General features: G+C 51.3%; 1 protein-coding gene and 1 long non-coding RNA gene across 2 annotated transcripts in view; both read right to left on the reverse strand.

The window, feature by feature from the left end:
- LOC105516240 overlaps positions 1–6,263 on the reverse strand; it is a 38,071-nt gene extending 31,808 nt beyond the window's left edge. Inside the window, exons 1-3 of the mRNA XM_011948353.1 lie at positions 6,239–6,263; positions 5,369–5,486; positions 3,310–3,551 (exon numbers count right to left, since the gene is read on the reverse strand). Coding sequence (XP_011803743.1) covers positions 3,310–3,551; positions 5,369–5,486; positions 6,239–6,263 — 385 coding nt within the window. The remainder of the gene's footprint in view (positions 1–3,309; positions 3,552–5,368; positions 5,487–6,238) is intronic.
- Positions 6,264–8,321: 2,058 nt separating this feature from the next.
- LOC105516210 lies at positions 8,322–25,283 on the reverse strand. Its single transcript, XR_001002450.1, has 5 exons — positions 25,078–25,283; positions 15,844–15,908; positions 15,151–15,232; positions 14,228–14,363; positions 8,322–8,645 (listed from the first exon to the last, which is right to left on the reverse strand). It is a non-coding gene; the product is annotated as an uncharacterized LOC105516210 (long non-coding RNA).
- Positions 25,284–25,377: the final 94 nt, after the last annotated feature.

Consider the following 25,377-nt stretch of genomic DNA (forward strand, 5'->3'; position numbering starts at 1 on the left):
AATGAGGGAGACCAAGCTGACCAGTCCCACTCATGAGGGATCCTGTCAGAGGGAGGCACAGCACAGAAGTTCTGATGTTTTTGTTCACACACACACAGACACACACACGTGCGTGCGCGCGCACACACACACACACACACACACACACACACATCAGCTCCCTGAGGGCAGGGGCTTTTCTGTTTTGTTCTCTGCTGTATCCCCAGTGCCTAAAACAATGTCTGGCACAGAATAAACACTGAATAAAAAAATAAATATAAATTACATGAAAGGAGGCAGAAGCATTCCACTGACTAGATCTATTATAGCTATTATACGCACTACGTAGGTCAGTCTCCATTTTTAGTCAAGTTTCTGGTGGCTCCACTGAGACCTTGCAGAGGGGTCCCAAGTCATGAGCAGTTCATGAAACGTTAGCTCCTCTAGGCCCTCTAGAGACCCCGTCAGATGAAAAGCAGGGTCTAGTCTTAATTTATTTTCCTCATCAATAGGTAATAGTCAGAGTTTATGGCTAAGAAAGTAAAAAAGAACATGCTTCAGATTTCTCTCCTTAAGAGTCGTCTTGGCCTCTAATTCTCTCAATTATCCACAGGGCCTTTCAACCCCTCCCCCTCCCCGCCCCTGCTCACACGCTCACACCTTCCTAAGTGCTGAGAGCCCAGGAGAGACAAGGTTTCAAGGGTCTGTATTTAAGACATTGGGAGTCCACATGACCTACTGAGAGTTTGAATTATCTGCGTACAGAATTAAGCTGCTGTCATTCCACAGTCCTGGCACCCCTCGGCTGCTTGGTTAAAGCATGTGGAGATGTATTGCTGTTGTATTTTCTTTTCGGAGTGGGGAGGGGCATTGTTTTCTGAAAATGCATAGTGACAGTAACATTGTCATTAGAGGTGATTGATGGTAATAATGGCTGTCATTCAAGGATACATTTATGACTCAGGCCCTGGGCCAAACCTAGCATCTTCTTTCATCCTCACAAGTCCATGAGATGAGATCAATTTGCAAATCCATTTTACAGATGAGGATATGGAGATTTGACACAAGTCACATGGTATGTAAGGGAGAGAGCCAGAATTTGAACTAAAGACCACAAAGGGGGCTGTTCACTGCCCCCCAACCCCTGACTCCTTTCTGTCTCTGGGTGATAAGGAAAGCAAGGAAATCCACATGAAATGTGATTAGGGAGAGGAGGCATTTAGCCACTACCTTAGGAGCAAAGCTACAAAGTCGGTAGTATAGTAAAGCATAGTGAGTCTAACCCTTCCTGCCAAATATAAAGCCTATTGGACCTTCTTCTGGATGTGAGACTGAAGGCAAGTTACTTAACCTCTTCACACCTCAGTTTCCCCTTCTATAAAAGGGAGCCATCTCCTTTAGTTGGGAGGACTAAATGAGTTAATATATAAATAAATTATTGTTCTCTCAGTCTACTGCAGAGTAGTATTTATACCACCCCTTGCCAACTGTGGCTGCCTTAAATGTCCTCATTTTACCCATCCAAGTTAGGGAACCTACAGGAGAAAAATAGTGGTTTGTCCGAGAGCTCAGGCCGGAACTGCCCATGAGGAAGAGGAAGAGTCTAGAGCAGCCTTTACAGATGGTTTTACAGATGGTTTTGCAGAAAAACGTTCCGCTTTCCCTTTTTAAAAAAGATGTAAACATCTTCCCAGGCTCCTCTGACATCAGCGTGTCAGTGATGAATCATCGGGAATCTAAACGCACACACTAGGTAGGTCAGTCTCCATTTTTAGTCAAGTTTCTGGTGGTTCCACTGAGACCTTGCAGTAGGGTCCCAAGTCGTGTGCAGTTCATGAAACGTTAGCTCCTCTAGGCCCTCTGGGGACCCTGTCAGATGAAAAGCAGAACTGCACAGAGGCTGAGGGGATCCCTTCTGGCATTTCTTCTTCTTTTTTAAATTTTAAAGCAATTTGCATAGAATTTTTTTCCTTTCTTTTTTTAACAGAGCACACAGAACCAACGTTTTCAGGCTGGTTCTTGGTTGCAAGTGAGAGACTTCATATGTGATGGAACGGAGGAGAGGAGCCCCTGGGAGCTGTTATGTTTGAATCAATATTAAAAACAAAAATTTGACCATCTCAATGCTTGTTAGATTTATGTGTATGTGTGTTTTTTTATTCATTCATCCAGAAATGACTTCATTTATTGAGTATTTACTAAATACTCAGATGTGCAGCTGACCCTCTGCTGAAGGTGTCAAGAGAGGGAGAGATGTGGAGAAAATCTGGGTAGGCCTCCTGGAGGAGGAGGCACCCGACAAAATATGGCCAATTGGAGTTGGGAAGGAATGTACTCGGGTAGGCTGGCGCTTCAGCATGAGTCAAATCCCAGAAGTGAGAAATCCCAGGACTACATAGAGAAGAGGGGAAGGAACACACAAGGACAGCAGTATAGCTGCAGGGAAAAGGCCTTCTTCCCCTTTCTAATTTGTTACTTCTAACTTGCTGTGAATTTAGAAGCCAAATATTGTGGATGTTAGAACTGTATGTAAAGCACGGATACATAAATGACCTCAAAGCAAGCACCTGAGAGTGAAAGGCAGGTAGGTATAGGGGACAAGATTTGGGCCACTCAGAAGAAGCCCCCTGTGCCCTTTCAGCTTGGGAGTGCACTGGGGTAGCGGGATGAGGTATACCCTAGGTACAAGCTAACACCAGTCACCGCACGGACTCCAGGAACGAGGCATGCAGGGACAGCAAGAGGTCCCCCCGCACACACAAAAGAACTCGTATGGTGTCTGCACTGCCACTAAGTCACTGCCCAGCCTAGCCCACCCCACCCTAGCAACCACCATTTGGCCCAGGACTTTATTTTAGGCTCTGGGAATGGGATGGGGGAGTGAGTGGGCACAGTTGATTCCCCTAACAGCTGAGCCACACACACATGTCCGGCTCTTTAGGAGAGGTCTCAGGACCTGGGGAGCTACATTCTAACTAGGATCCCCTTCAGACAAAATTTGAGAGGAGCCAAGGAAGCGCCAGAGCCAGAAACACAGAAGGGGAGACCAAGAAGCTAACCGGGAGAGACAGGTGAGCCAAACGACTTTGGGAAAGGCCAGCGATCTTACCGGGCCTCGGCTGGGCGCACTTGCCCTCCATACCCACCGCCCAGGCCTGGTACTCCCAGAGCCCTGGAGCGACAGTGCACTCCCCACCCCACCGGAGGCCCAGCGGGGCTGCCCAGCAGGTTTTCAGCACACCATCCTCCGCCCCGCTCCTTGGGGCCCGCACAGTCCCTGGCGGGGGGCGGGGCACAGGGATACCGGCGAACCCCGCAAAGGGCTCTTACCTCCGCGCGGGCATCCGTCCGACCAAGCACAGTTTGCCGCTGGGACTGCGGGGTTGGGGAGGCTCCCACGGGCTCGTATCGCGCCTCCACTCCCCCCCGCATCCCCCCTCCCTCCACGCCGGCCCGAGCCCCTAGATCCTTCGGTGGTACCGAGCGGCGACGCCGGGACCAGGGGACAGGCGCCGCGCCGGCAGGAGGAGGAGGCTCCTGCGGGGCGCGGTGGGGCGGGGCGGGGGTCTTTTCTGGGCCCCGCCCGGGAGGGGACGTGGGAGCGATTATCCCAGAGAACAAAGGCGGCCGGGTAAGGCTCAGCGCCCCTCGGGCCTGGCCCTGAACTTGAACTTGTATTTGACACTTTGTCCGGAAGGTGGCGGGGAAGCCCATCTGAGCTGGGACGGGGCTCGTCCGGCCACCTTCCGTCCTGGGTAGGGGGCAAGCCCGCCCCTTTCTACTCCCAGAGGGATCAGGGCATCCTAAGGGTCCCGGCGCGCCCCAATCTTGGGCTCGAGGGTCCTGAGATCCCCGCGTTCCCTCGGAGAGTTGGAGTGAGGACGAGGTCCTGGGTCTCCGGGCCAGAGGAGTAGGCCGGGGCCCTACGCCGCGTCCCCCTCCCTCGGTCCCACCCTCTTGGGCCAGGCCCGCCGCCCTCGCTGCCCGGGGCAGGCCGGATTCTTTGCACGTCGTGTCGGCGGCCGCTATTCAGCCGCTAATTGAACGTTAATGGCAGGTGCGGATGAGGTCACCGGAGCTGGCTTTTCTCACATATTTTTCATGCAAATTCGCGAAACTCTAAACAAATTTGAATAAAAAGCTCTTTGTGCCGCGCGCCCCTCAGTCGTCTCTCTCCCGCTCGGGGTCCTGGCTCCTCCCGGTGCCCTGGGGCTGGAGCCGGGAGCTCCGGGGAGCGCCGCCTGCCGGTCAGTGGTTCCGCCCTACCAGTGGTCAAACGCGGCCCAGGCTACCGGAGGGGTGGGGAAAGATGTTTCATTTGGGGTCGTGGGCCCGGGTTAGGTTGACGGGGCTTTTAGGGAGGCAGTGTGTGCAGTTAAGTGCCTGGCATCTGGACAGACAAACGTGAGTGTGCTGGCATCCTGGCTGCAATCCCCCTCCCCCACCACACACGGAGCCACACGGGCCACTTTGGATGGCCAACTTGGCCTCACTCTCGTTCCTAGTTAAATAGGAATAAGGACAGTGCCCAGCTATGCACACAGATGTGAGGATTAAGCCACGATTTAAGACACAAACTAGCACTTAGAATAGTGCCTGGCACAGTAAGTCTTGATTATTCTCTGCAGTCCAAAGGCCTTGTGAGAATGAATGCTGTGATGAAAGCAGGGTTGTGAATTAGCTCATACATGAAAAAACTTACCAGGGGCTTTCAAGAGACTCACCACCCCCCACCCCCACATCCCATTCTGGTCACAGAGATGAGATCTGGAGGCCAACTCCACTGCTTCCCAGCTGTGTGGCTTTGCCTATTTCTTAGTCTTTCTGAGCCTCTGTCTCCTAGTCTATAATATAGAATTCAGTCTTATGGAGTCATTGTGAGAATTACATGAGAAGACACTGATGGAAGTTGAGGAGGAGTGTGGGGGCTAGCCCCCAATCTAGAACCTCCAGGACCCCTCTCCTGAGGGCAGGGCACCCTCAAGGCAAGGTAGGCCTTGCACTGGCCATGACCTTCACTTCTTGCCCAAATGACCCTAGCTCAGGTCAAGAAGACAGACTTTCCAAGCCTTGTAAGACTTCTTGCTCCATCCTTTGCACCCATACCAGGGTCCCCACCACACCCCAAGACATGAAGAGTTGTTTTTGCTGGTGGCAGAGTGCTACTTTCCTCACTCCTCACTCATGTCCTCCTAGAAAAACTGACCAGAGACATGGAAGGCTTTGCAAAGAAAATTTATTCATTGTAGGGTGCAAGAAAGGCAGGGGGTTCACAGCATAGGAAGAGACCTCTCCCAGAGGATGCCCTAGTACTCCCTCAGGAGGACCTGTGGGGCATGGAAGGGTCCTGGTGATTCAAGCTACCTGAATGCCATTGCTGCTCTCCTACTTCTGCCTCTCCAGCCTCAGTCTTTCCAGAGCCCACCAGGCCAGCCTCTGGGAAGCACTGGAGCAGGCCCCGGGAGCATCCTCATCTTCCTGCCAAGGACCCCAAGGAACAGCCAATCCTGCAGGAATGCAGATGACCAGCAGCCATGGGCTCCAATCTGTATGAGGTTCTGTAACCCTGTAAACCCCTCCTCTCACCCCGCTGCCCAGTCCAGGTTTGGGCAAAACCCAGGGGATGGCATTAGGTGGAATTGTGGGAGAAGCCCAGCTAAAAGACTATTTGAGGTGACCCTGCAGGGCAGGGGTTAATGTCTCTATATGTGGGCACCGGCAAGGGCAGTCTGCAGCTTTAGGGACCTCCTATAAGTGGCCAAACCAAACAGCATCTCTTTGGAGTCAGAGTACAGACTTCAAAGTCAAAGAGACTTGGTTTTGATCTCAGTTCTGGCACTTACAAGCTGTGTGACTTAGGACATGTAACTTAACTTTTCTGGCCCTCAGTGTCCTCATCTGCAAAATGGGTGTACCAATGACACCCACACACCATAAAATGATGAGGAGTCACTGCACTAAGGCATGTGACCTGGGACCTGACAGCCTTCTGCACTTAAGTCACTCTTAATGCTTTTTTCCTTCCCAGTCCACTGGCCCCACAGCCAATCTGAAGTGACTGTAGCTGTGCCTAGGCCTCAGGGACCAGGTTTCCCAGACCCCTCTGGACAGCCCCATTACGCCTCTTCCTGCCCCCTGCCCCTGCTCCCTCCCAGGCTACTGAGGCACTACTGAGAGCTCTGCAGGCTGCTGCAGCCCCCGACCTAAGGCAGGTGTAGCCTGACCCAGTGCCACTAGGGAGGGTGGTGTGCAGCATTACCTCTCAGAGACACTTTCCAGGCCATTTACTCTTTCAGGGATGAAGTAGGGGTGGCAATTGCCCTACTGGGCACCCGCACCTCTTCTGCTCTGTGATGTCTTTCTCTCCAGACACATGCTGCTTATGCAAATAGGCCCATTCACAGCCCTGTTCCCCACCCCCCAGCACGGTGACACTTTTGGGCTATGGCCAAATGGGGACACTTCCCAGTTCACCACGTCCAACACCTGGCATTACCCCGGTGCCTCCAAAGGCCTCCTCCCCCAAACAAGCAGGTCCTCATGGCAGAGGGGCAATGTCTGCCTGGAATGAAACTGAGAGCCAAGATCTAGCCACCATCCCCCACCCACCTCCCCTGTCCCTAGCCAAGCTCCTGGCTCTGCCCCTCACCTGCAGAGGAGCTCCAACAAACCAATTAACCTCTTTTGATTTGGTGAAACTGGAATAATGATACCCACATAAGCAAGACCCAGAGACAGTAAGCCTGGCACTTAGTAGGTTTTCGATTAACACTAGCAACCATGATGATATGTGATTATTAGGCCCCAAAACGGCCCATGGCTGAAGCCACCAGTAATTGTGGGATACTTTCTCCAGTAACATCACTACCACCCTCTTAAAGCACCCACGCCAAGTTAGTTGATAGAAGTTAAGCCTATTATACTAAACAACCTTTTACATCTTTCAATAAAAGTATCTTAGGAGCACGAAAAGAAAACAGAACAGTATAGAAGAGTGCATTCCCCCACGCCCACTCTCTAGAGGTAGCCTTCCAGTACATACTTCCATATATAAGCATACTTATGACTCACTTTTAAACATCTACAAAGATCATACTCCGCAGCCTGTTCTGTAACTTATTCTATTCACCTTATCATGTGAACTGGCCAACCTTCCACATGAACTCATATACGGAGATCTACCACACTGACTTTTACAGCTGCATAGGTATTCCACAGTATAAACAGTCCACAGGTTCATGTCCATTGCTTTACACCCTTCAAAAGAAATGCTCTGATGAACATCCTTGTACGTAATTCTTTGGGAACTTTTACAAATATGCCCACAGAGTAAATAGTGTCATTTTTGTGACCAAGTATATTTGCCTTTTACATTTTGATATTGCCACATTTCAGAAAATATTGTAGAATTTACACTCCCCAACTGACAGTGCTTGAGAGTGTCTTAAAATAGGCATGTGATGGTACAGAAACCACAAAATTAGCCTGCCAGTTGGTGCAGGCCACAAAGGCACCCACAGAGCCAGCGGAGAATGGCACTGGACTAACATGTTGTCCTTAGGGTTGTTCCCAGTGGTTTCTTCCTATCCAGGCCTCTATAGGCTAGGGGCCCAAGGGTGCCCTGAATCAGAAGGGAGTGGGGCCCACAGGGGGACTGGGTGGAGGGCAGGCCAGCATGTCCCGCCTGAATGATTTCCTGCAGCCATTGTCTCTGCCCTGCCTGGTCTCCTTGCGGGGAGTTTATTCAGGGGCCTTTGGAAAGGGGGCTAGGCAGGAGGAGGGTGTGTAGTCCTCACCAAAGGCACCCAGGAATGTGTCATAGGAGGGGGAGAAAGAGGAAGGGGGGGAACCCATCCCTGGGAGAGACGGGACGTCAAGAACCCCTGACTAATGAATAGAGTTTGCCCTTGAACCTCACTGGGTTTCGCCATTCTCAGGCACAGAACAAGAGCTGAGACACGTCTGAGCCCAGCTGCACAGGGACGGCGGCGGCGGTTCATCTCAGACACTTTGACAGGCCGGGCCTTTTCCCTGCATAGCTCAGATCTGCCTCCGGGCTCCCCTGGCAACAGCACAGCAGCATGGCTCCCGGGTCCAGGCCCTGCCTGCTGTGAGCAGGAGGAGGGAGGAAGAGGAGCACCAAGGGGAGGACAGCTGGGGAGAGGGAGTCGTTAACTCCTAGAAGGCTGGAGTCCCTTGCTTTGGCAACTTTGCCAGTGTGCTGCCCTTGGTCCTAGGCTGGAAACACAGTGAAGAGCTTCCGTTTGCTGGAGGCCTACCCAGAATGTTCCATGCACCTCAGACCCAAACAGATCTGACAAGAACAGACATAGTGAAGGAGATGCTAGGCCAATGGGCCAAAGGCAAAGGCCCTTGAGGGATGGGTTGGGGTACATTTTCCCAGGTCCCCTGCCAAGTCCCAGATGGGCAGGATTATGGGGTCCTCTTCCTCCATCCTGGTCCCTGGCTGTTACAACCTCAGAACAGAGGCTACTTGTTCTCCCTTCCTGCTGGGCTTTTTCCCTTCTGAGGCTCTTGCATGTCCTGGGGTGGCTTGGCTCTGTGTTCCAATCCTGTGACCTTGGCAAGAGCCACAGTTCCTCTGTCTCCATTTTCATAAAAGCTGAAAAGAGGTTGTCCGATCATACTTCACTTCACAGGACAATCTAAAGATAAGAGAAATAATATGTGAGAAGCTTTGCACTCTGGGGAGGAAAGTGTCCTATAAATCTCATTCAGGTATTATTAGGGCTGAAATTAGGTATTTCTGCCCCCTGGGGAAAGAGGGGCAGTGGGCTGGGGGGAGGCGCTCCTCCAAGGTTGTCTCAGCATTTCCCCAGCAGGGCAGTCCTGAAACTCAAAGGCAAGAGGTCAGGAAAGTTAAGCGTTTATGTCTGTGGCCTTTGAAGCCTCTGGGTACAGCTGGCACTAGGAGGTAAGACAGAACATCATTTCGAGGTACTTTATCTGTGTTATTTCTATGCCTCACTGCAACTTTATGAGAAAGGTGTGGTTATCTTCATGTTAGAAATAAGGAAATAGAGGATCAGAGAAGCTAAGGAGCTGGCCCAAGGTCACGCCAGTCATATAAGATGCTGAGCCCACATCTATGTATCAGCTGTACCAGTGGAAGAGCCGCCTAGCTGGGGTGCTGCGGAGAGGGGTCAGCACCAAAAAGTAGTGTTTCCCCCATGGTTGCTTCTCAGGGATTGGAGCTTTTCAGTCTAAAGGTTCTGGCCTAGAGAAGTGGAATGGGGCAAGTCCCAAGGAGAACACTGCAAACTCACCTTGAGGGCCACCTGAACAAACAAAGCCACCAAGGCAAACACCATTCAGAGCAAAGAGAAGTAGAAGAAAGGACAAAAGTATCCAGATTAGAGGCTGGGAGCGTACCTAGGTGAGACTCATGTTCTCTGCCCAAGTCTTGCTCCAAAACGGGTCACTGCCCAGCCCCATGCCCCTTGCCAGCAGTGAGCTGGGTTTTCATTTTTGTAGCCTCTAGGTAATGGTGCCTCCTTGCATCCCAGGCCAGCTTGAACAGGACAAAGCTAACTGTGTTTCCTGTAAGCCAGGGGGCTGGGAGCAGGGGTTACTGGCAGATAGCAGAGTAGAAGAAGCAGGAAGAACTCCCAGATGAAAAAATGCAGGGGCTAAAAGGGACCTCAGATACCATCTTACTCAATGCTCCTTTTCTTTTTTCTCTTTCTCTTTCTTTTTTAAGAAATAGGATCTTGCTCTGTCATCCAGGTAAGAGTGCAGTAGTCCGATCACTGCAGCCTTGGAACTACTGGGCTCAAAGGATCCTCCTGCCTCAGCTTCCCAGGTAGCCAGAACTATGGATGCATGCCACCACACTCAGCTAATTTTTTCATTTTTTAAGAATAGGGTCTCACTGTTCACAAACTCAGGCTGTTCTCAAACTCTTGGCCTCAAGAGAGCCTCCTACCTCAGCCTCCCCAGTTACTGGGATTGCAGGTGTAAGCCACTGCACTAGCTCAATGCTACTTTTCCGGGTCCAGTAAGGGAGGTGGCTTGCCCAAGATCACTCAGTGGAAAAGTGGGCTAGAGTCCAAATCTCTGACTTCCAGCTAGGTAAAGCTGTGTCTTCCTATGCCCTTGTCACTTAACCAGACCACCTTAGGCCGTCAAAGCCATTAATTTCACCCAACAAGGCAAAGAGATAGGCCAGGTAAAAGAAGTCAGTGTTGGCTAAGTGGACCACGTGTCCAGGTGTGGCCTCGGAAAGCCTGGGGCTGGGAGAAGATGCTGCCTGCCTTGAGGTCAGAATCTTTCCACGACGACAGAACATAGCTCCACACTACCCCAACACCACACTCCCATACTCCATAGTCAGATAACAGAAACCATGAACTTCCTCTGGCTGATTAAGAAACAGGCATGAGGAGTTCGATCAGAGCACAAACAGACCCTCTAATCCTGACCCACGGTGCTTCTGAGAAGAAGGGACAGGAAGGAGGGGCAGCTCTAGGGGACATGAGGATGGCGAGCCCACAGAAGCAGCTCTTCCTCAGAGCCTGGTGGCAGGTCTGCTGCCAGCTTGGGGCAGGAGCTGGGAAGGCCCTCAGCTGACTGCCCTCTGCTTCCAGGTCTTCTTTCAGGTCAGGCAGGGTGCCCCATGCTAGGCAGGCCTAACTTGCTTGAATGCAAAGATCTCAGGATCCTGCATCCTGTAACCTTCTCAGGAGCTGCCCTCAAGGGATGTCTGTATGCTTGCTGATAAACGGACTCATGATGGGGCAGAAAGACACAGGGACAAGTTCTGCTCAGCTGTGCCCTCTTCCCTGGGTGATGGTTTGGGCCAGCTGTCATTCTAACTGGTTGGTGCCCAACCTGTACAGGTGGTTAAATATTCTGAATGTCACCACTGTCCACATTGCCCAAATCCCAGCTATCTTAAATGACCTGCAGAACCTTAACTCTTTCATCTCTGCCCCATATCTAAAGGAAAAGGAGAAGAAAAATTAACCCCACTGAGTGTTTCCCATGTGCCCAAGAGTCTTCATAGCAGCTCCAATGGAGGTAGCGATTATGATGGTCATTTTATAAATGAGGGTTTGGAGGCTCTGAGACATCCAGGGTCTGCTGCAGAGTCACAGCAGAAGCAGAGCCCTGGGCCTCAGCCCACAGTATCTTCTCCTCTGTTCCTACCCTCCAGCCAAGGTCCAAGGCCTGGGGGCTGCCCCGGTTCTGCTAAGCTGGATGCCTCAGAACCACTCGGGCTTGCATTCACACCCCCACCTCAATTTCCTGTTTCTCCTGGCTTCTCTCAGGGCCCATCGCTGAGAGAATCAGGGGTTCATCTCAGGGGTTCTCTCCCCTGCTCATCTAGGCAGGGAAGCCATTCCACCCAGAATACTTGCTTAGTTCTAGACAAATCCCCACCCCCAACTAACCCAACAGCATATTCCTGGCTGACCCGGGGGATGATACCTGCAACTTACAAAGACTTCTTCTAACTGGAATTGGCAGCCAGAGGATTTGGGGGCTGGGGTAAGGGTGGGGGCAGCTACCAAACAATAAAAACTTAGCCATGCAGAAAGGGCCAGAAAGCCCTAATCTTGGGAACTTTCCTCCTGAGGGACAAAGAGGAGGTGACGCCCGACTGCATGCAGGGTCTGTGCCTCAGCCCTCCACTGGGTACCACCTGTGCTGGGTCCAGCCCTGCCGGGCCACTGCCTTAGGAGTGGGAGCTGCGCTTGGAATGTGATTCTCCAGCTTTGCATGACACTCTGTTAGCAGAGTGCGACTCCCAAGATCCCCTGTCACCTCCTAAAGCCTCTGCCAGCCTGCCCCCCAGCACCACAAGGATCACCAGATTAAGGAGCTCAGAGCTACAGCTGAGGCGGCTAAACCCTGGGAGGTAGGAATGGGGAGGGGCAGGGAGGCCAGTGGGCAGCTCTCCCAAGGCCCTGCTGCCCTGCCTCTTCTCCCAACCCATACTGTAGGCAACTCTCTCACTCTATCCCTGCCATGAAGCGCTAACTTCTATCTTCTTTTCTTCTTGAGCTTTGGACTATACCACCAGTTATCCAGCTTGAGTGAGGAGCAGTTCAGGGAGACAGGGAAAGGGGTAGAAAGAGAGGCCTCCCAGAAACAGAAATAAGAGAGAGAGAGGCGGGGAGAAAAAAGGCAGCCCAGATGGAAGGAACAAGTGTACTGCGTATGGGAACTGGCTGGCCCAGCGGCATGGGAAGGAAGGTCCCTGCTGGAAGGGAGGTCCAGGGTCTCTCCCCTGCCTGGCCTGAGTGGCTACCTGAGGTTAATTCCTAAGGCTTCTTGTGGGTGGCTCTGGTCAGCTGCCTGGCCCCAGTGCAAGGTACATCCCACAACACCTGATGAGAGAGTGGGAGGGTGACAGAGATTGGGAGGCTGGCAAAGAAGGAACCAGACCCCCTGGACACTTTACCTGAGACCCCTGCACTAAACAGCAGGGTGATGCTTCATCCCACTCCTCACCCACCACCTGGGGTTATTCTGAAGGGCTGTGGAGAGGTGGGAACTCTGAAGTTCCCAGATGAACCCTGACCCTTCTCAGCCCTGTCCCCTGCCCATCCCCACCAACCCCGTCCTAGGACCTGCAGGGGGCAACCAGGACACACCTAGGGCCCTGGCCAGCAGCTGCTCTCTCTCCAGCTTCTCCTTTGCCACTGCCAAGCTCCCTTCTGCTTGGCAGTCTCTGTGCAGAGAACCAGGGTCTGCTTCTCACCACTGCAGGTTAGGGATGAGGAAGAGCTCCTCTGTGAAGACCTGGGAAGACAGGCTCTACCTGCTCTTGGTCCTCCCCACACTCCGAAAACAGGAGCCCGCACTGAATATCAACAGGGATGAAATCTTTCCTGCAGCACTCCCCTCCACCCCAGCCAGAATTCATTAGTCCCATTCCTGTCATTGTGCTAAATTAGCGAATGCTAAATCAACATAGTTTTGAAATGGTCACCACTGTTACCACCATCAGAGGCTTTCTGAGCTAGAAGAGAGCCAAGAGATTCCTGAAGTTCAACTCACTCCTCTTGCCAACAAGAAAACTAAGATTCAGGAGTTGGGGTCACTTGGCCTGCCTGAGGTCACACAGAAACCGGTAGCAAGGACATGCCTTACGCCCTGTCTACCAGACCCCTTTCCTTTCAGGCCAGGCCTCTGTGAGGTCCTAAAAGGGAGCTTCTCCATCATATCCCACACAAGATCCTGGTCCAACCACAGGCGGCAGGGGTCTGGGGACAGGGGAGGCCGTAATGCGATCAGCAGACTGGCCATCTGGCTCGGGGACGGAGAAGAGTCCAGACTGGCTGTTTCTGCTGCCCGGTCCCAAGGGGCCCTGTGTCGCAAGAGACAGACTGCCAGATGGACAGGCACTGGCCTGGGTCTGGGAGGAAGCCAGTGAGTCCCAGTAGTCAGAGCTGACCAACTTTCAGACATGGAGGGGTGGCGGGAAGAAGGCATAGGGAGCAAAGCCAGGCCTCCCAGAGGGCAGAGGGACAGAACTATAGGATGGGAAAGCTGCAATTCCCTGGCCAGGCTCAGAGCCTGGCTCTCCAGGTAGGCCCAGCCCCTCCCAGCTCCAGGCCTCCAGGCTACTGGCCAGCCACAAACAGGGCCCCCTCCCGGGGAAAGGCAAACACATCTCCCCTGGCACCTTCTCAGACATGCATGCAAAACTAATTAACATGGGGAGACATGCGAGCAGCCGGCCAGCTCCACACCCTCGAGTCCACGCAAACAAGGCGAGCCCTTGTCCAGGGGACGTGCACAAAGCTTTGTTGCTAATTTAGGCATCTGTCTCTGTCTGGTCTGGTCCTCCTGCCTGCGCTGGGGTTTTTCCCAGCCCCTTGGACAATGCTGGGAACAGGCCCACCGATCCCTTATTCAAATCACACCCGGGACAATGAGCTCATTGTGCAGGCCACAGAAAAGGGGATGCTGGGGGGTGGGAGTGTATAACGGGGCATCAGGGAGTAGAGAAGGGTGGGGAGTGTACAGAAAATGGGAACCCAGGAAAGTGTTTACTAACACAGCCCCTGCAGCTGCCTTGGGCCCCTTGCCCCCTTCCAACCTGGCTTGGAGCTGGGGGGAAGTGCTGGGACTCAGAGGCGGGGGGCCCCAGAGTAGAAGGCTCAAACCTTCATTTTATTGACCTTTCCCCACCTTCAACAGTTTATAGCTACCTCTGCACATCTAAGGCCAGGCACATTTTTTAATAGGGTGGTTTGGGGGCTTGTTTTATTCTTACTTCAGGCCTAAATGTGCAGATCCCAACTGCAGAAGGAGACAAGGCTGAGGGAAGAGATGTTGGCGGCTGTGCAGGGTGGGACCTGCTGTCTCGGCCATTGTCTTCAAGCAACGTTTCATGTTCTCCTCCTTTCCAGCTAATAAATTAGAGAGGAGACGGTGAGCTGCGAAGGGAGAGGCCCCCCATGGATGGCGGCAGAGGGCTAGAAGGCAAGTCTGGGAGCTCACAGCAGATGGGGCTCACCCAGCCCAGCGGCTGCTCACACCACACCTGGTCAGACACTCGCATGCAGCCTCACACAATGAGCAGTATGGAAAAAAATCCACAAACACACGTACACACACACACACATACACACACACACACGTACACACACACACACGCATCTCCTGAGGTCCCTGAGGACAGCTGGGCTTTGAAATGCCCTCCCCCTTTACTGCCACCTCCCCCAGCTCCTTGTTGCACTGAGCACGCCTAGACAAGCCGACAGAAACAGACACACATAGCCTGACACTGACACACAGACACACACAAAAACACACACACACACATCCAGAGGCAGCCCCAGACACACACACTGACAATGGTGTAATGAATGCGGGAGGGCAAGAACATTCAGTCAAAAGCCCACACCCTGGCTGCCCAGCACCGGGGTGGCTAAAAGGTTATGGAGAGGCTGTGAACTGGCTCTCCCAACAACCTCCTCCCCAAGGCTCCCAGGACTGCTGCCGGTGACACAGGAGGTGAAGTAAAATACCGTTTCAGGCATCCAGATGGAAGCAAATTCCTCCAGAGACAGAAAAGTTTGGAACTGGTCTCAGCCCTTAGTCAGTATTGGCTGAACTGTCTGGAATTTTTTTTTATAACAAAAGAAAGGGTGCTCAAAACTCATCTGAAGTATCCCGCATTTTGAGATGATATACCTTGAAGCTGGGGCAAAGTGGAGCCTTGCTAGGACAGTTTCCTACTGCAGTACAATCCACAGGTTACAGTGATTCCTTCCTGCTGTTAAAAAAAAAAATTCTGTGAAGGGTATCATAGGATGAAGAGGAACACAAATGGTTAAAGTATCAGAAATTCTTTAAAATGTGTTTCTGGGGATCCCTCTACCATCCCAGAGGAATGGAACTATGGTAGGTTGAACCATAAGAAATTGTCAATATTTGACTATTTTTCATCAACAAGAAAGAAATTTCATATGGGTCAACCTAGTAGGTGCTGGTTCCAAGAACCACCAAGGATATTTTCCCCTTTTAAATTAAATTACATTTTTTTAAGAGACAGGGGTCTCATTCTGTCACCCAGGCTGGAGTGCAGTGGCGTGATCATAGCTCACTGCAGCCTGGAACCCCTGGGCTCAAGTGATCCTCCAGCCTCAGCCTCCCGAATAGCTGTGACTGCAGGTGTGCCATCATACCTAATATTTTCCCTTTTTAAATTGTCCTTCCCAAACTGGGTTATTTTCTCCCTGAAGTAGAAAAAAAATAACAGTATTCTAAAACCTACATCTACCTTGGACCATCTATCTACAGCCACATAAATACATCTTTCCAGCAGCTGGAAAGAACTGCAAACACACATGTGCAGTCCAATGCCCATGTCAGGAAGGGACCTACCTTCGGACTCCTGCCACCGGGGCTTCTGCTTCTCTTTTTGCTGTCTTCTGACTCCAGAGCATGTCCTGGATGGGGACAGAGGAACATGAGAGGGAAAATAGAACTGGAAATTGGTCAACTGCACACCTGGCCTCTCCAGCACTGGACTCGGCATGTGCTCTGCCTTGGAAGAAGCATCTCCTGGGCAGCCTCATAACTGAAGCACATGCTGTCCACTGGCTGCCATATTCAAACCCAAGGCCAGACTCTGTGCATGCAGTATTCATCCAGCAAATCACCTCTAGGAGACCCAGGCAATGGAAGCCAAAGGGTGTGGACGCCACCCAGCGTAGGGAAGGCCTACTCATTGCCAGCATCTGGACATCCATTGGTCCCGCTGTTCACTGTCACAGAAGTCAGAGCACACCATGTCTTCCTGGGAAATCACCATCACCAATCTCTCTGGGGTTTCCTAAGGAAGGAAAGGTTGGAGGCTTCAGAAGCAGAGCCCAGCACTGCTCTGTGTCTCACCACCTGCTTCTCACCTGGCCACAGAGGAAAGCCTGTTCCATGTGTGCCCACCCTGCCCACCAGCAGCAGCTGCTGAGGGTGCACACTTCCCCTGAAAACGTTTCTGGTAGCTAAGGACCTGAGGCTCTATTTAAAGATACAGAACCACCTTCTATACAGCCAGAAGTGGCAGAGTCCCTCTTATATCCTTGACAAATGCTATGTAATTTCTGAGAGCTTTATCTTACTAACATACACACACCAACGTCAACAAAACCGCCAAAATAGCAATAATAATAAGATGAAACTTACTGCCCTTCCCATTCCTGGAAGGCAAGAAAGAATGACAGAGGCTGCAATTTGGGCTTTAGGGCTAGTGAATTCATTTGCAGGACTAGGCCCAACCCAGGGGCTGTAAGAATTACTCCCCAAAACCTCAGCTGTATGAAGAGAGGCAGCTGGGTATCTCCCATTGCTAACTTATATACAGGCCCACTTGACAAAAACTGTACTCAGGATCCAACCTGGGTGCAGGGTAGCATGAGAACCAGGGTAAAATTCTAGCCTTGGTGCTCTGAACAGCATCTGATTTCTTCTGAGGAAGAGAAACCTACATGAATTCATCAAGATGTAATTTATTGTTTGATTACATTTAAGATGTTTCCTATCAATCTCACAAGTAAATCTCGATAGATTACTGCTATTTTGATTTATAAAATCAAACTGCCTTTTAGTCTGGGTGTGGTGGCTCATGCTGTAATCCTTTTGTTGTTGTTGTTGTTTTTGTTTTTTTGGTGAGACAGAGATTTACTCTTGTTGCCCAGGCTGGAGTGGCATGATCTCGGCTCATCGCATCCTCTGTCTCCCAGATTTAAGCGATTCTCCTGCCTCAGCCTCCCAAGTAGCTGGGATTACAGGCATGTGCCACCACGCCGGCTAATTTTGTATTTTTAGTAGAGACGAGGTTTCACCGTGTTGCCCAGGCGGATCTTGAACTCCTGACCTCAGGTGATCCGCCCGCCTCTGCCTTCCAAAGTGTTGGGATTACAGGCGTGAGCCACTGTGCCCGGCTCATGCTATAATCTCAACACTTTGGGAGGCCCAGGTGGGAGGATCGCTTGATGCCAGGAGTTTGAGACCAGCCTGGGCAACAAAGAAAGACCCTGTCTCTACAAAATAAGTTTTTTTTTATTTTTATAAAATAAATATAAAAGTCTGGGTGTGGTGGCACATGACTGTAGTCCCAGTTACTCTGGAGGCTGAGGCAGAATTGCTTGAGCCAGAAGTTCGAGGTTATAGTGAGCTATGATCAGGCCACTGTATTCCGGCGTGGCCGACACAGCAAGACATTGTCTCAAAAAAAAAAAAGGTGTTTTTAAAATGAAGAAAGGGAAACTGAAATGTCACAATTCTATACAGAAACAATGGAATCTAGAGAATTACAGTTCTAGCTGAGGCTAAACGACAGCTTAAGGTCATAACGGGCAAAGCATGACACGGCCTCTGACGCTGTTCTCCCAGGCTCTTGGGACATGGAGAGGGGCAGGAAAGTCAATAAGCCACAAACTGATGATAACTGTCAGACCCGGAGTGCCTGCTAATCTAGCACACCACCTCTGCTAGCCTAGCCTTCCAGCTCTAGATGGATATATGCCTTTCCACATCACACAAGCGAAAGTGCTGGGCCAGGGACTGTGGTTTCCTTCTCTGCATCCCCAGGGCCTTGCCCAGAGGCTGACACATAATGTGTGGTCAATAGACATTGAATGAATAAATGAGTGTGGTAAGAAAAAATACAGTGTGGCATGGGAAGACTTCCAGTTTCAGAGCCCCGCAGTTCCCTTGCAAAGTGGGAAATGGCTCCACAGCACAGCCCTGGGGCTGCTGACGTCCAGGCCAGGTACCATAAGAGGTGAGTGGCACAGAGTGGGTGTGGCTGCTTAGCTCAGGTTGGCCTGGGCAGCACAAGGCCTGATAGCCTCCAATGCCCACCAGTCTTGCACATGGTGACCAAACCAATTCTCTTAGCCTGCTCCCTACCTCGTCATTCTTATCCTCCACCATCTGACCTGACCTATATCCAAATCTCAGGCCCAGTAGAGCAGGAATCCTCCTCCTGCTTCATCTCCACAAAAAAGGCCCTAGTCGAAGAGTTCTCCCCATTGGCAGGGATGCTGTCTTGCCCTCTCGACAGCCTAGAAGACCTGTTTGGGCACAGTGAGGCTTCTCCACCCCAATCTAATTCCTCTTCTCTTAACTCCCAAGGACAGAGACAAAATATCAAAACACTCTGCTCCTTGGATGTGTGCCACCTTAGGCTGGTAATAGCTAGTTTCTCTGCTCCTAGAGGTCAGGAGTTCTCCCTGCACTGCAGAGCTGATGGCTGGTCTGTAAACACCACAGCTTATTGTAGAGTGACTAACAGAGAGCTGACCCTGGTCCCTTGCTGGCCACCTTACCTGGCCTTCACTCGTGACAGACCAGCAAGATGGGGGATGCATCTTGAGTGTCACAAGGTAAGTATTACTCTTCTCAATTTTGCAGATGGGAAAACTGGCTCAGATGAAGAGGGGAAGGAGTGTCCTGTGGGCTCTGAATTAGATCAGACCAACCCCTCCACCTGGATACCCACTGGGCCACACTGCCTCTGCCTCACACCACCATGGTCTCGGAGTCTGTCACCCACAGTAGAAGAGAGAACAGTGAACTCGATACTGGGTAAAAGAAGTTGCACATTCAAAGGAAAGGGTGGCTATAAACTTGAGACTTGTTTCTTTATTCCCCTTTTCCCCAGCACTCATCAAGGAGGTAACATGCCTTCAGAGGCATCTGCCACCTCTCCTAACCTAAGGAGACAGTAGGAGCTATGGTGCAGAACTGGGCAGATAGGAGGAAGGCTTGACATTCTCTGCTTAAGGACAAGATGAGATGGGACAGAGGATGTGGGCCCCCTTCCCTCCTCCAGAAGACCATGGGTGCTACATCGGGGGATACAACATTGTGAAAAGCAAAAGGCCAGCCTCATCCTGAGCAGCCACAGTCCCTTGGCACTGTGGGCAGGCTGGTAGGCTTGGGCCAACCCCCTAATTTTACAGACTGAGGCACAGCAGGGATATGGAGCACACAATTAGGAGATAAATCTGGACTGGGTGGTATGCTGCTCACCCCTCTAGCACTGCACCAAGGCTCCCAGGGACCCAGCATGGAGCCCTCCCATCTTGATTCTCCAGGTGTACTGCCAGCCCCAAGCAGGAGACACTGCAGAGGCATCCTTTGGCAACCCAAATGAACTCAAGCTGCTTCCCAAAGCCCAGGCTGATTCTTTGGGAGACAAGGACTCACTAGGGGCTGACAGTCCCTCCTATGCAAGGGCTATATAGCTCCTGTAACACACCCCATGCAGTCACCCAAATGGCATTTGGCTTAGAAAAGAAGGGAAAATCCCTGGTCCAATTTACTATTCTTTTTTCTCCCCAAGAGACAGCCCTCAAAGGAGATACAACATACAAAGCATTAGCACAGAACCTGGCACAGAGTAAGTGCTCAGTAAATGGTTCCTGTCCCCATCATCATGACTCATTATGACTTCCTCGATGCCCATTTCTCACCTCCCAGGTTCATGTGAGGAACCTTCTTTTTATAAATTCAAGGCTTACTGGAGCTGGAAGACCCTTAACCCAGTCCAGGGTTTCCAGGGCAGGAAACTGGAGTTTCTGAGGGGGAAAGGGGGCTGGAGGCAAGCCCAGACTCACAGCCAGGGGTCCTCCAAGGGGAGAAAGCTAACTGAGGCCCCTCTGCCCTTTGACAGCAGTATGAGCCCAGCACCTCCCCGGAAAATCTCTCTGAGGCCCTGAGGCTTGGCAGGGAGCCAGGGCAGGAGGCCTCTCCAAGAAGATGCTGGCTCTGAGCCAAGACGCATCCCAGAAGCTCCAGCTCAGGGAGAGCAGCAGAGGCTGAGGGGAGGAGGGGCAGCCAGGAGAGGGGTGACAAGGAGCCCTCGGGCCAAAGGAAACAAACCTGCTGAAAGTGGGTTTGGCACGAACCTGGGATGCATGGCTGCCTTCCCGTGCCCTGTGGTTTTTGCACATCTGGGAGACTATGAAATCACTGCTAGGGACGGGGGAAAGAGGACGATCCTCCTGTTATCTACAGCTGTGCCCATTCAAACTCCACTGGGGCACTGCTAAACCTTCATCCAAAGATTCTTCTGGGGTTTACCTATTGGCTGCCTTGTCCCCACCTTATATGCTGAAAAATACAATGTTGCCTACAGATTCAAGCCACGACTTCTGCCTCCAAGGACTGAGGGGTAATCTCCATTTAAAGGGCTGTACTAGGCACTCCTAAAAGCCCCTTAAGGCCCGAGGCTCTCTATGTGCCTCCTCTCTAGCTTTTCCATGGACCTCTATGCACAGAGCCCTGTGTGGCCACAAGCCTCCTGAGGGAGATCAGGATTAGTTACTAAGCACTGGGGATGGAAGAGGTCTTGAGCCTCTAGTGTAGACCTCACTGTCCAATGAAAATATGTCAGTTCCAAGCATAATTTTAAATGTTTCAGAAGCTTCATTAAAAAGTAAGAATGCGCCGGGCGCAGTGGCTCAAGCCTGTAATCTCAGCACTTTGGGAGGCCGAGACGGGCAGATCACGAGGTCAGGAGATCGAGACCATCCTGGCTAACACAGTGAAACCCCCTCTCTACTAAAAAATACAAAAAATGAGCTGGGCGAGGTGGCGGGCGCCTGTAGTCCCAGCTACTCCGGAGGCTGAGGCAGGAGAATGGTGTAAACCCGGGAGGCGGGGCTTGCAGTGAGCTGAGATCCGGCCACTGCACTCCAGCCTGGGCGACAGAGCGAGACTCTGTCTCAAAAAAAAAAAAAAAAAAGTAAGAATGAACATGTCATTTTAACAATATATTGTACTTAACCCAACATTATTGACCACATTTCATGAGATCAACAGCATGGGTGTCTAGTGGTTATCATACAGGACAGCACAGCTCTGGACAACAGCAACCTCTCCCCATTTTCAGATGAGGATGAGAATGTGGTCCAAGTATCTAAGGGCAAGAGGATAGAAAGGGAAGCCCCAGCTGTGCCTATCAGCCTTTCTCTTCAGTTTCCAAATACACAGTCATGGCCTATGAAATAGATAATTTTATGATCAATCAAATTCAGGGAGACTACAACATAAACCTATTTTGAAGCAGACAACCCAGAGAGGAGCAAAAATTAATATACTTGACATTACAAGGCTAAGGAACAAAGACCAACAGGAAGACACAAGAGGGAGGCTCTCGGAGACCTCTGCATTAGATGCCAGTCTTGCTAAGGACCTCTGTTTGTACAATCTCTGCTCAGGGCTACCTGGCTCCTATGGGGTGTAAATACTCCAGCACTGGGTCTGGTGAATTTTCTACCATGTATCCTTGTAGGAACTACCCACAAAAGCTCCTCTCTGCTTTAGAAGGCAAGAACAAGTCGTGCATTTACCCAGTGCTTCTAGTCTTCTTACTCCGAGTCGCCATGCCAACACACAGTCATAATTACCGAGGAACGCGTCAATAGTGGCAGCATTGACAAAGACACTATATCAGGGCCTGTAAGCTAAGCAAGGTCAGGCTCCTCGAAGCCCCCCAGCTTCCTGCCCACTTCCTTTATTCCACTCTGATCCATTTCTTTCTCTTCATTCTTTTTCTCCCACCCAGATGGTCTCTGATTATATTTTCTCTGTAGAGAAAGGAACTACAGCTCAGCATATAAAACACTTTTATAGCAACTGGGAGACAGGTTCTCCTTGGAGTCCTGATTTTAACTTGTGGGAAAAGTCCCTTTAACATCCAGGCCTCAGTTATTTTGCCATGAATGGGGAGAATATTTTGGATATTGCCTATTCAGCAGATGGGTGGCTGCATTTAATTCGCCTTCTAAATTCAGGGCTGATTTGTGTTATCTAGTCAACTCTAAGATCATCTTTCTGATCTGCACCAGAGGTACCAGAAGCTCAGGGAAACAAAAGACGGTTCAGATCAGAGAGGGAGCTGGTTTTAACACCTCAAAAACAGCAGGGCTTGTATTTCTCCCCAGGAAAGGCAAAAATCTCAAAAAAGGAGCCAGGAGCAGCTGAATGGTGGGCTCTATCAGATTATAAAAAGACAAGTGGGATGGATGAGAACTATCAGGCTAAATGACAAGCATCCTGAGGCCCCCAGTGAAACAGGACATGCACCCATTTAAAATGAGAGGTCAGAAAAAGAAGGCAGCCATCACCAGAGCCCTACGCAACAGCGCCCCAATTTCAGAACACCCAGTGCACCAACATCTGAACTTACAAAGGAGATAAATTGGAGGTTGATGATTAGCATCACAAAATGATTATTCCCTTTGTAAAAGGCTTCACTGCAGGACTGCTTTAAATAGTGCATTTAAACCATGATCTGATTTGCTAAATTCGATTTATACACATCTACTGCCTAAGCTGGCGTGCGGCTGTATTTACATGTCTTCCCTTGGCACAGAGGAGGGGAGAAGCCAGCCATTATTTGGGGCCTTTAATCCTTGTAGACAGTAACTAATCTGGGGAGCTGAACCCTGTTTTTCTTCCACAGCTGGGGCTTTAGCTGCAAACCAGCCCTAGTTACCTACCCTGCTTTGTTCATGCAGATTCTACCCAAAGATGACAGAATTTGGCCAGGATCTGCTGGAGCCTTTCTGCCAACAGGGACTCCCATCAAGAAGCACAACCCTCCCCACACCCAGGGGTGACACCTTTCCAGCCTAGAATTCCAGAGAATCTGGTCTGTTGCAGGCCACTAAATTTATTCAGCACCAACAGTTATCATGCCAGGGATTCAAATGCTACCTTTTGGGAGCCATGGAAATTTACTAATCTCAGCCACATTCTGTGATTTGTACTTAAGCCGTGGGAATTAAACCTGAGCAAGTACAGAAAGGCTGTCTCTCCACCCAAAGAGGACAAAAAAATGAGTCGGCCAGGTCTCGTGGCCACTGTGCCGGTGGGGAAACCTCCCTTAGTTCACCTAAAGGGACTTGCAGGTGTTACTGACAACATAGTCCCCCAAGAGACAAATGACCCTTTCCTATAAGGTCCAATAATGTGATGGGGCAGAATAGGATGACTGACAAAAGGGAAAACACACTACCCACCTCGTACCACTTGCCAGGAGAGAGATCTAGGGAATTAAGGATCAGGAACCTAACATTAAAAAAAAAGGCCCCCTAGAAAACTGAAGTCAGGGACTTCCCCTCTACCACCACCCCCACCCCCTCATTATCAGAGGTTTTAGCCCCACTCAATTATCAAATATTTAGAGACACCCACAATGATGAGTCCAGCCCAGCACTAGGAACTGGGGGAAAAGAAAGGAACAAGGCAGCATCCAGGTCTGAGCAATTTATAGTGAGGAATGGAGTCGCTAGACCACAATTAAACTGTCTCCAAGTTGAGAAGCCCACTAAAGCCTGGTCATGAGAGGATGGGAACTGGACTGGGAGTCAGGACCCCTGGGTCTCAGTCCTCACTGTACTAGCTAATTTTGTGACCTTGGTGAAAATTACTTAACCTCTCTGGACCTGGTTCCTCATCAGTGACATGAGCAGTTGACCTACATAACCAGTAAGCTTTACATTTTCTATAAGTCTCATGCAGGAAAAACGTTCATCTCTCTAAAATCCTGATGAGTTTCATTTTAAAAACAAGGTTATCACCATCATGTTTTCTTTTCGTGGCTGCCAGGAAGCTCAGAACAATCACATTATTCAGTCACATAATCTGAGGCCAGGGCTTTAGACTGGGAGGTTGGGGGATGACAGGAGAGCCCTCACTTGTGAGGCAGGGCTGTGTGGGGATGGGGACTTGGATTTAGGAGAGGCTTGGTGCTTATTTGAAAGACAAAACCACAACGGTGATGAATCCCTGTGTTCCTGTGTATGTGCAGAGATAGGTTGGGAACGCAGGCCTTGGGGCAGATAGCCCCGAGTCCACAACCAGCTCTACCACATCCTAGCTAGGGCAAAAGACACAAATAGTGAATCATCACCCTGTCTGTCAAGGTGAGGTCGAATTCTCTTGAAGCTGTTAGCGATAGCCCTGGCACAAAGTGGGACTCCAAAGACACAAACTAGTATTACTGAAGTTTCTTGATCACTCTGCATATAAATGCACACATCTGGGATCTGCTTCAAGGCAGCGATGGGTCAATGCGGACAGCTAGAAAAACAGTGATTGTGCTTAAATTATTCACGAGGGTAGGATAGGGGCAAAGGAGGCAGAAGAGCAGAAGCGCTGGCCCTTAGGCCTGGAGGGGGCAAGCTCAAACATGCAGCTCCAATGCCCGGCCCGCTTCATCCGCATCTGACCCGCAGCCTGCCCTGGGATGGTGTGAATGGAGCCTCCAGGCCGGTCCTCAGCCCCAACCACACGGACCATGAAGGCCCTCGCCAGCTACCGTCTGGGTTTCGAGGCCCACGGCTCCCTGGCCCGTGGCTATCCTTGCACTTGGGACCACACTCAGCCCCAGGAGGGCAGCCTCGGCCCGCTCGCCAAGTCAGGCTTCGCGGTTCCAAGAAAACGCGGGCGTTAGCCACGCACCTAGCACTCCTCGAAAATAATCAAAGAGCTCGAAGCGCTCTCGGTTGCAGACTCCAAAATAACGCCATTGTTCCCCACACGGGGAAGGCCGTTTCCGCCCCTGCCTGGGGCGGGCAGCCCAGTGAGGAGGGCTCTTACCGGACGCCTTTCTCCCCAGCAGCCACGACACGCACAGCCGGGCTCGGCGGCTGCGGCTCCGGGGACCGGGCAGCCGCGACGGAGGATCCGGCTGGCTCTGGGCAGGAATACGGCAGCCATTCGCTCCTCTAGGCCTCGGGGTAATGAATAACTGGGCATCTGTCTGGGGCGAGCGGGCAGGGCGCGCTCGACGCGCGTTCCGCTTCCTTTCTCCCCAGCAGCCACGACACGCACAGCCGGGCTCGGCGGCTGCGGCTCCGGGGACCGGGCAGCCGCGACGGAGGATCCGGCTGGCTCTGG

This window comes from Colobus angolensis, unplaced genomic scaffold, assembly GCF_000951035.1.
Source record: "Colobus angolensis palliatus isolate OR3802 unplaced genomic scaffold, Cang.pa_1.0 Scaffold278, whole genome shotgun sequence".
Lineage (NCBI taxonomy): Eukaryota > Metazoa > Chordata > Mammalia > Primates > Cercopithecidae > Colobus > Colobus angolensis.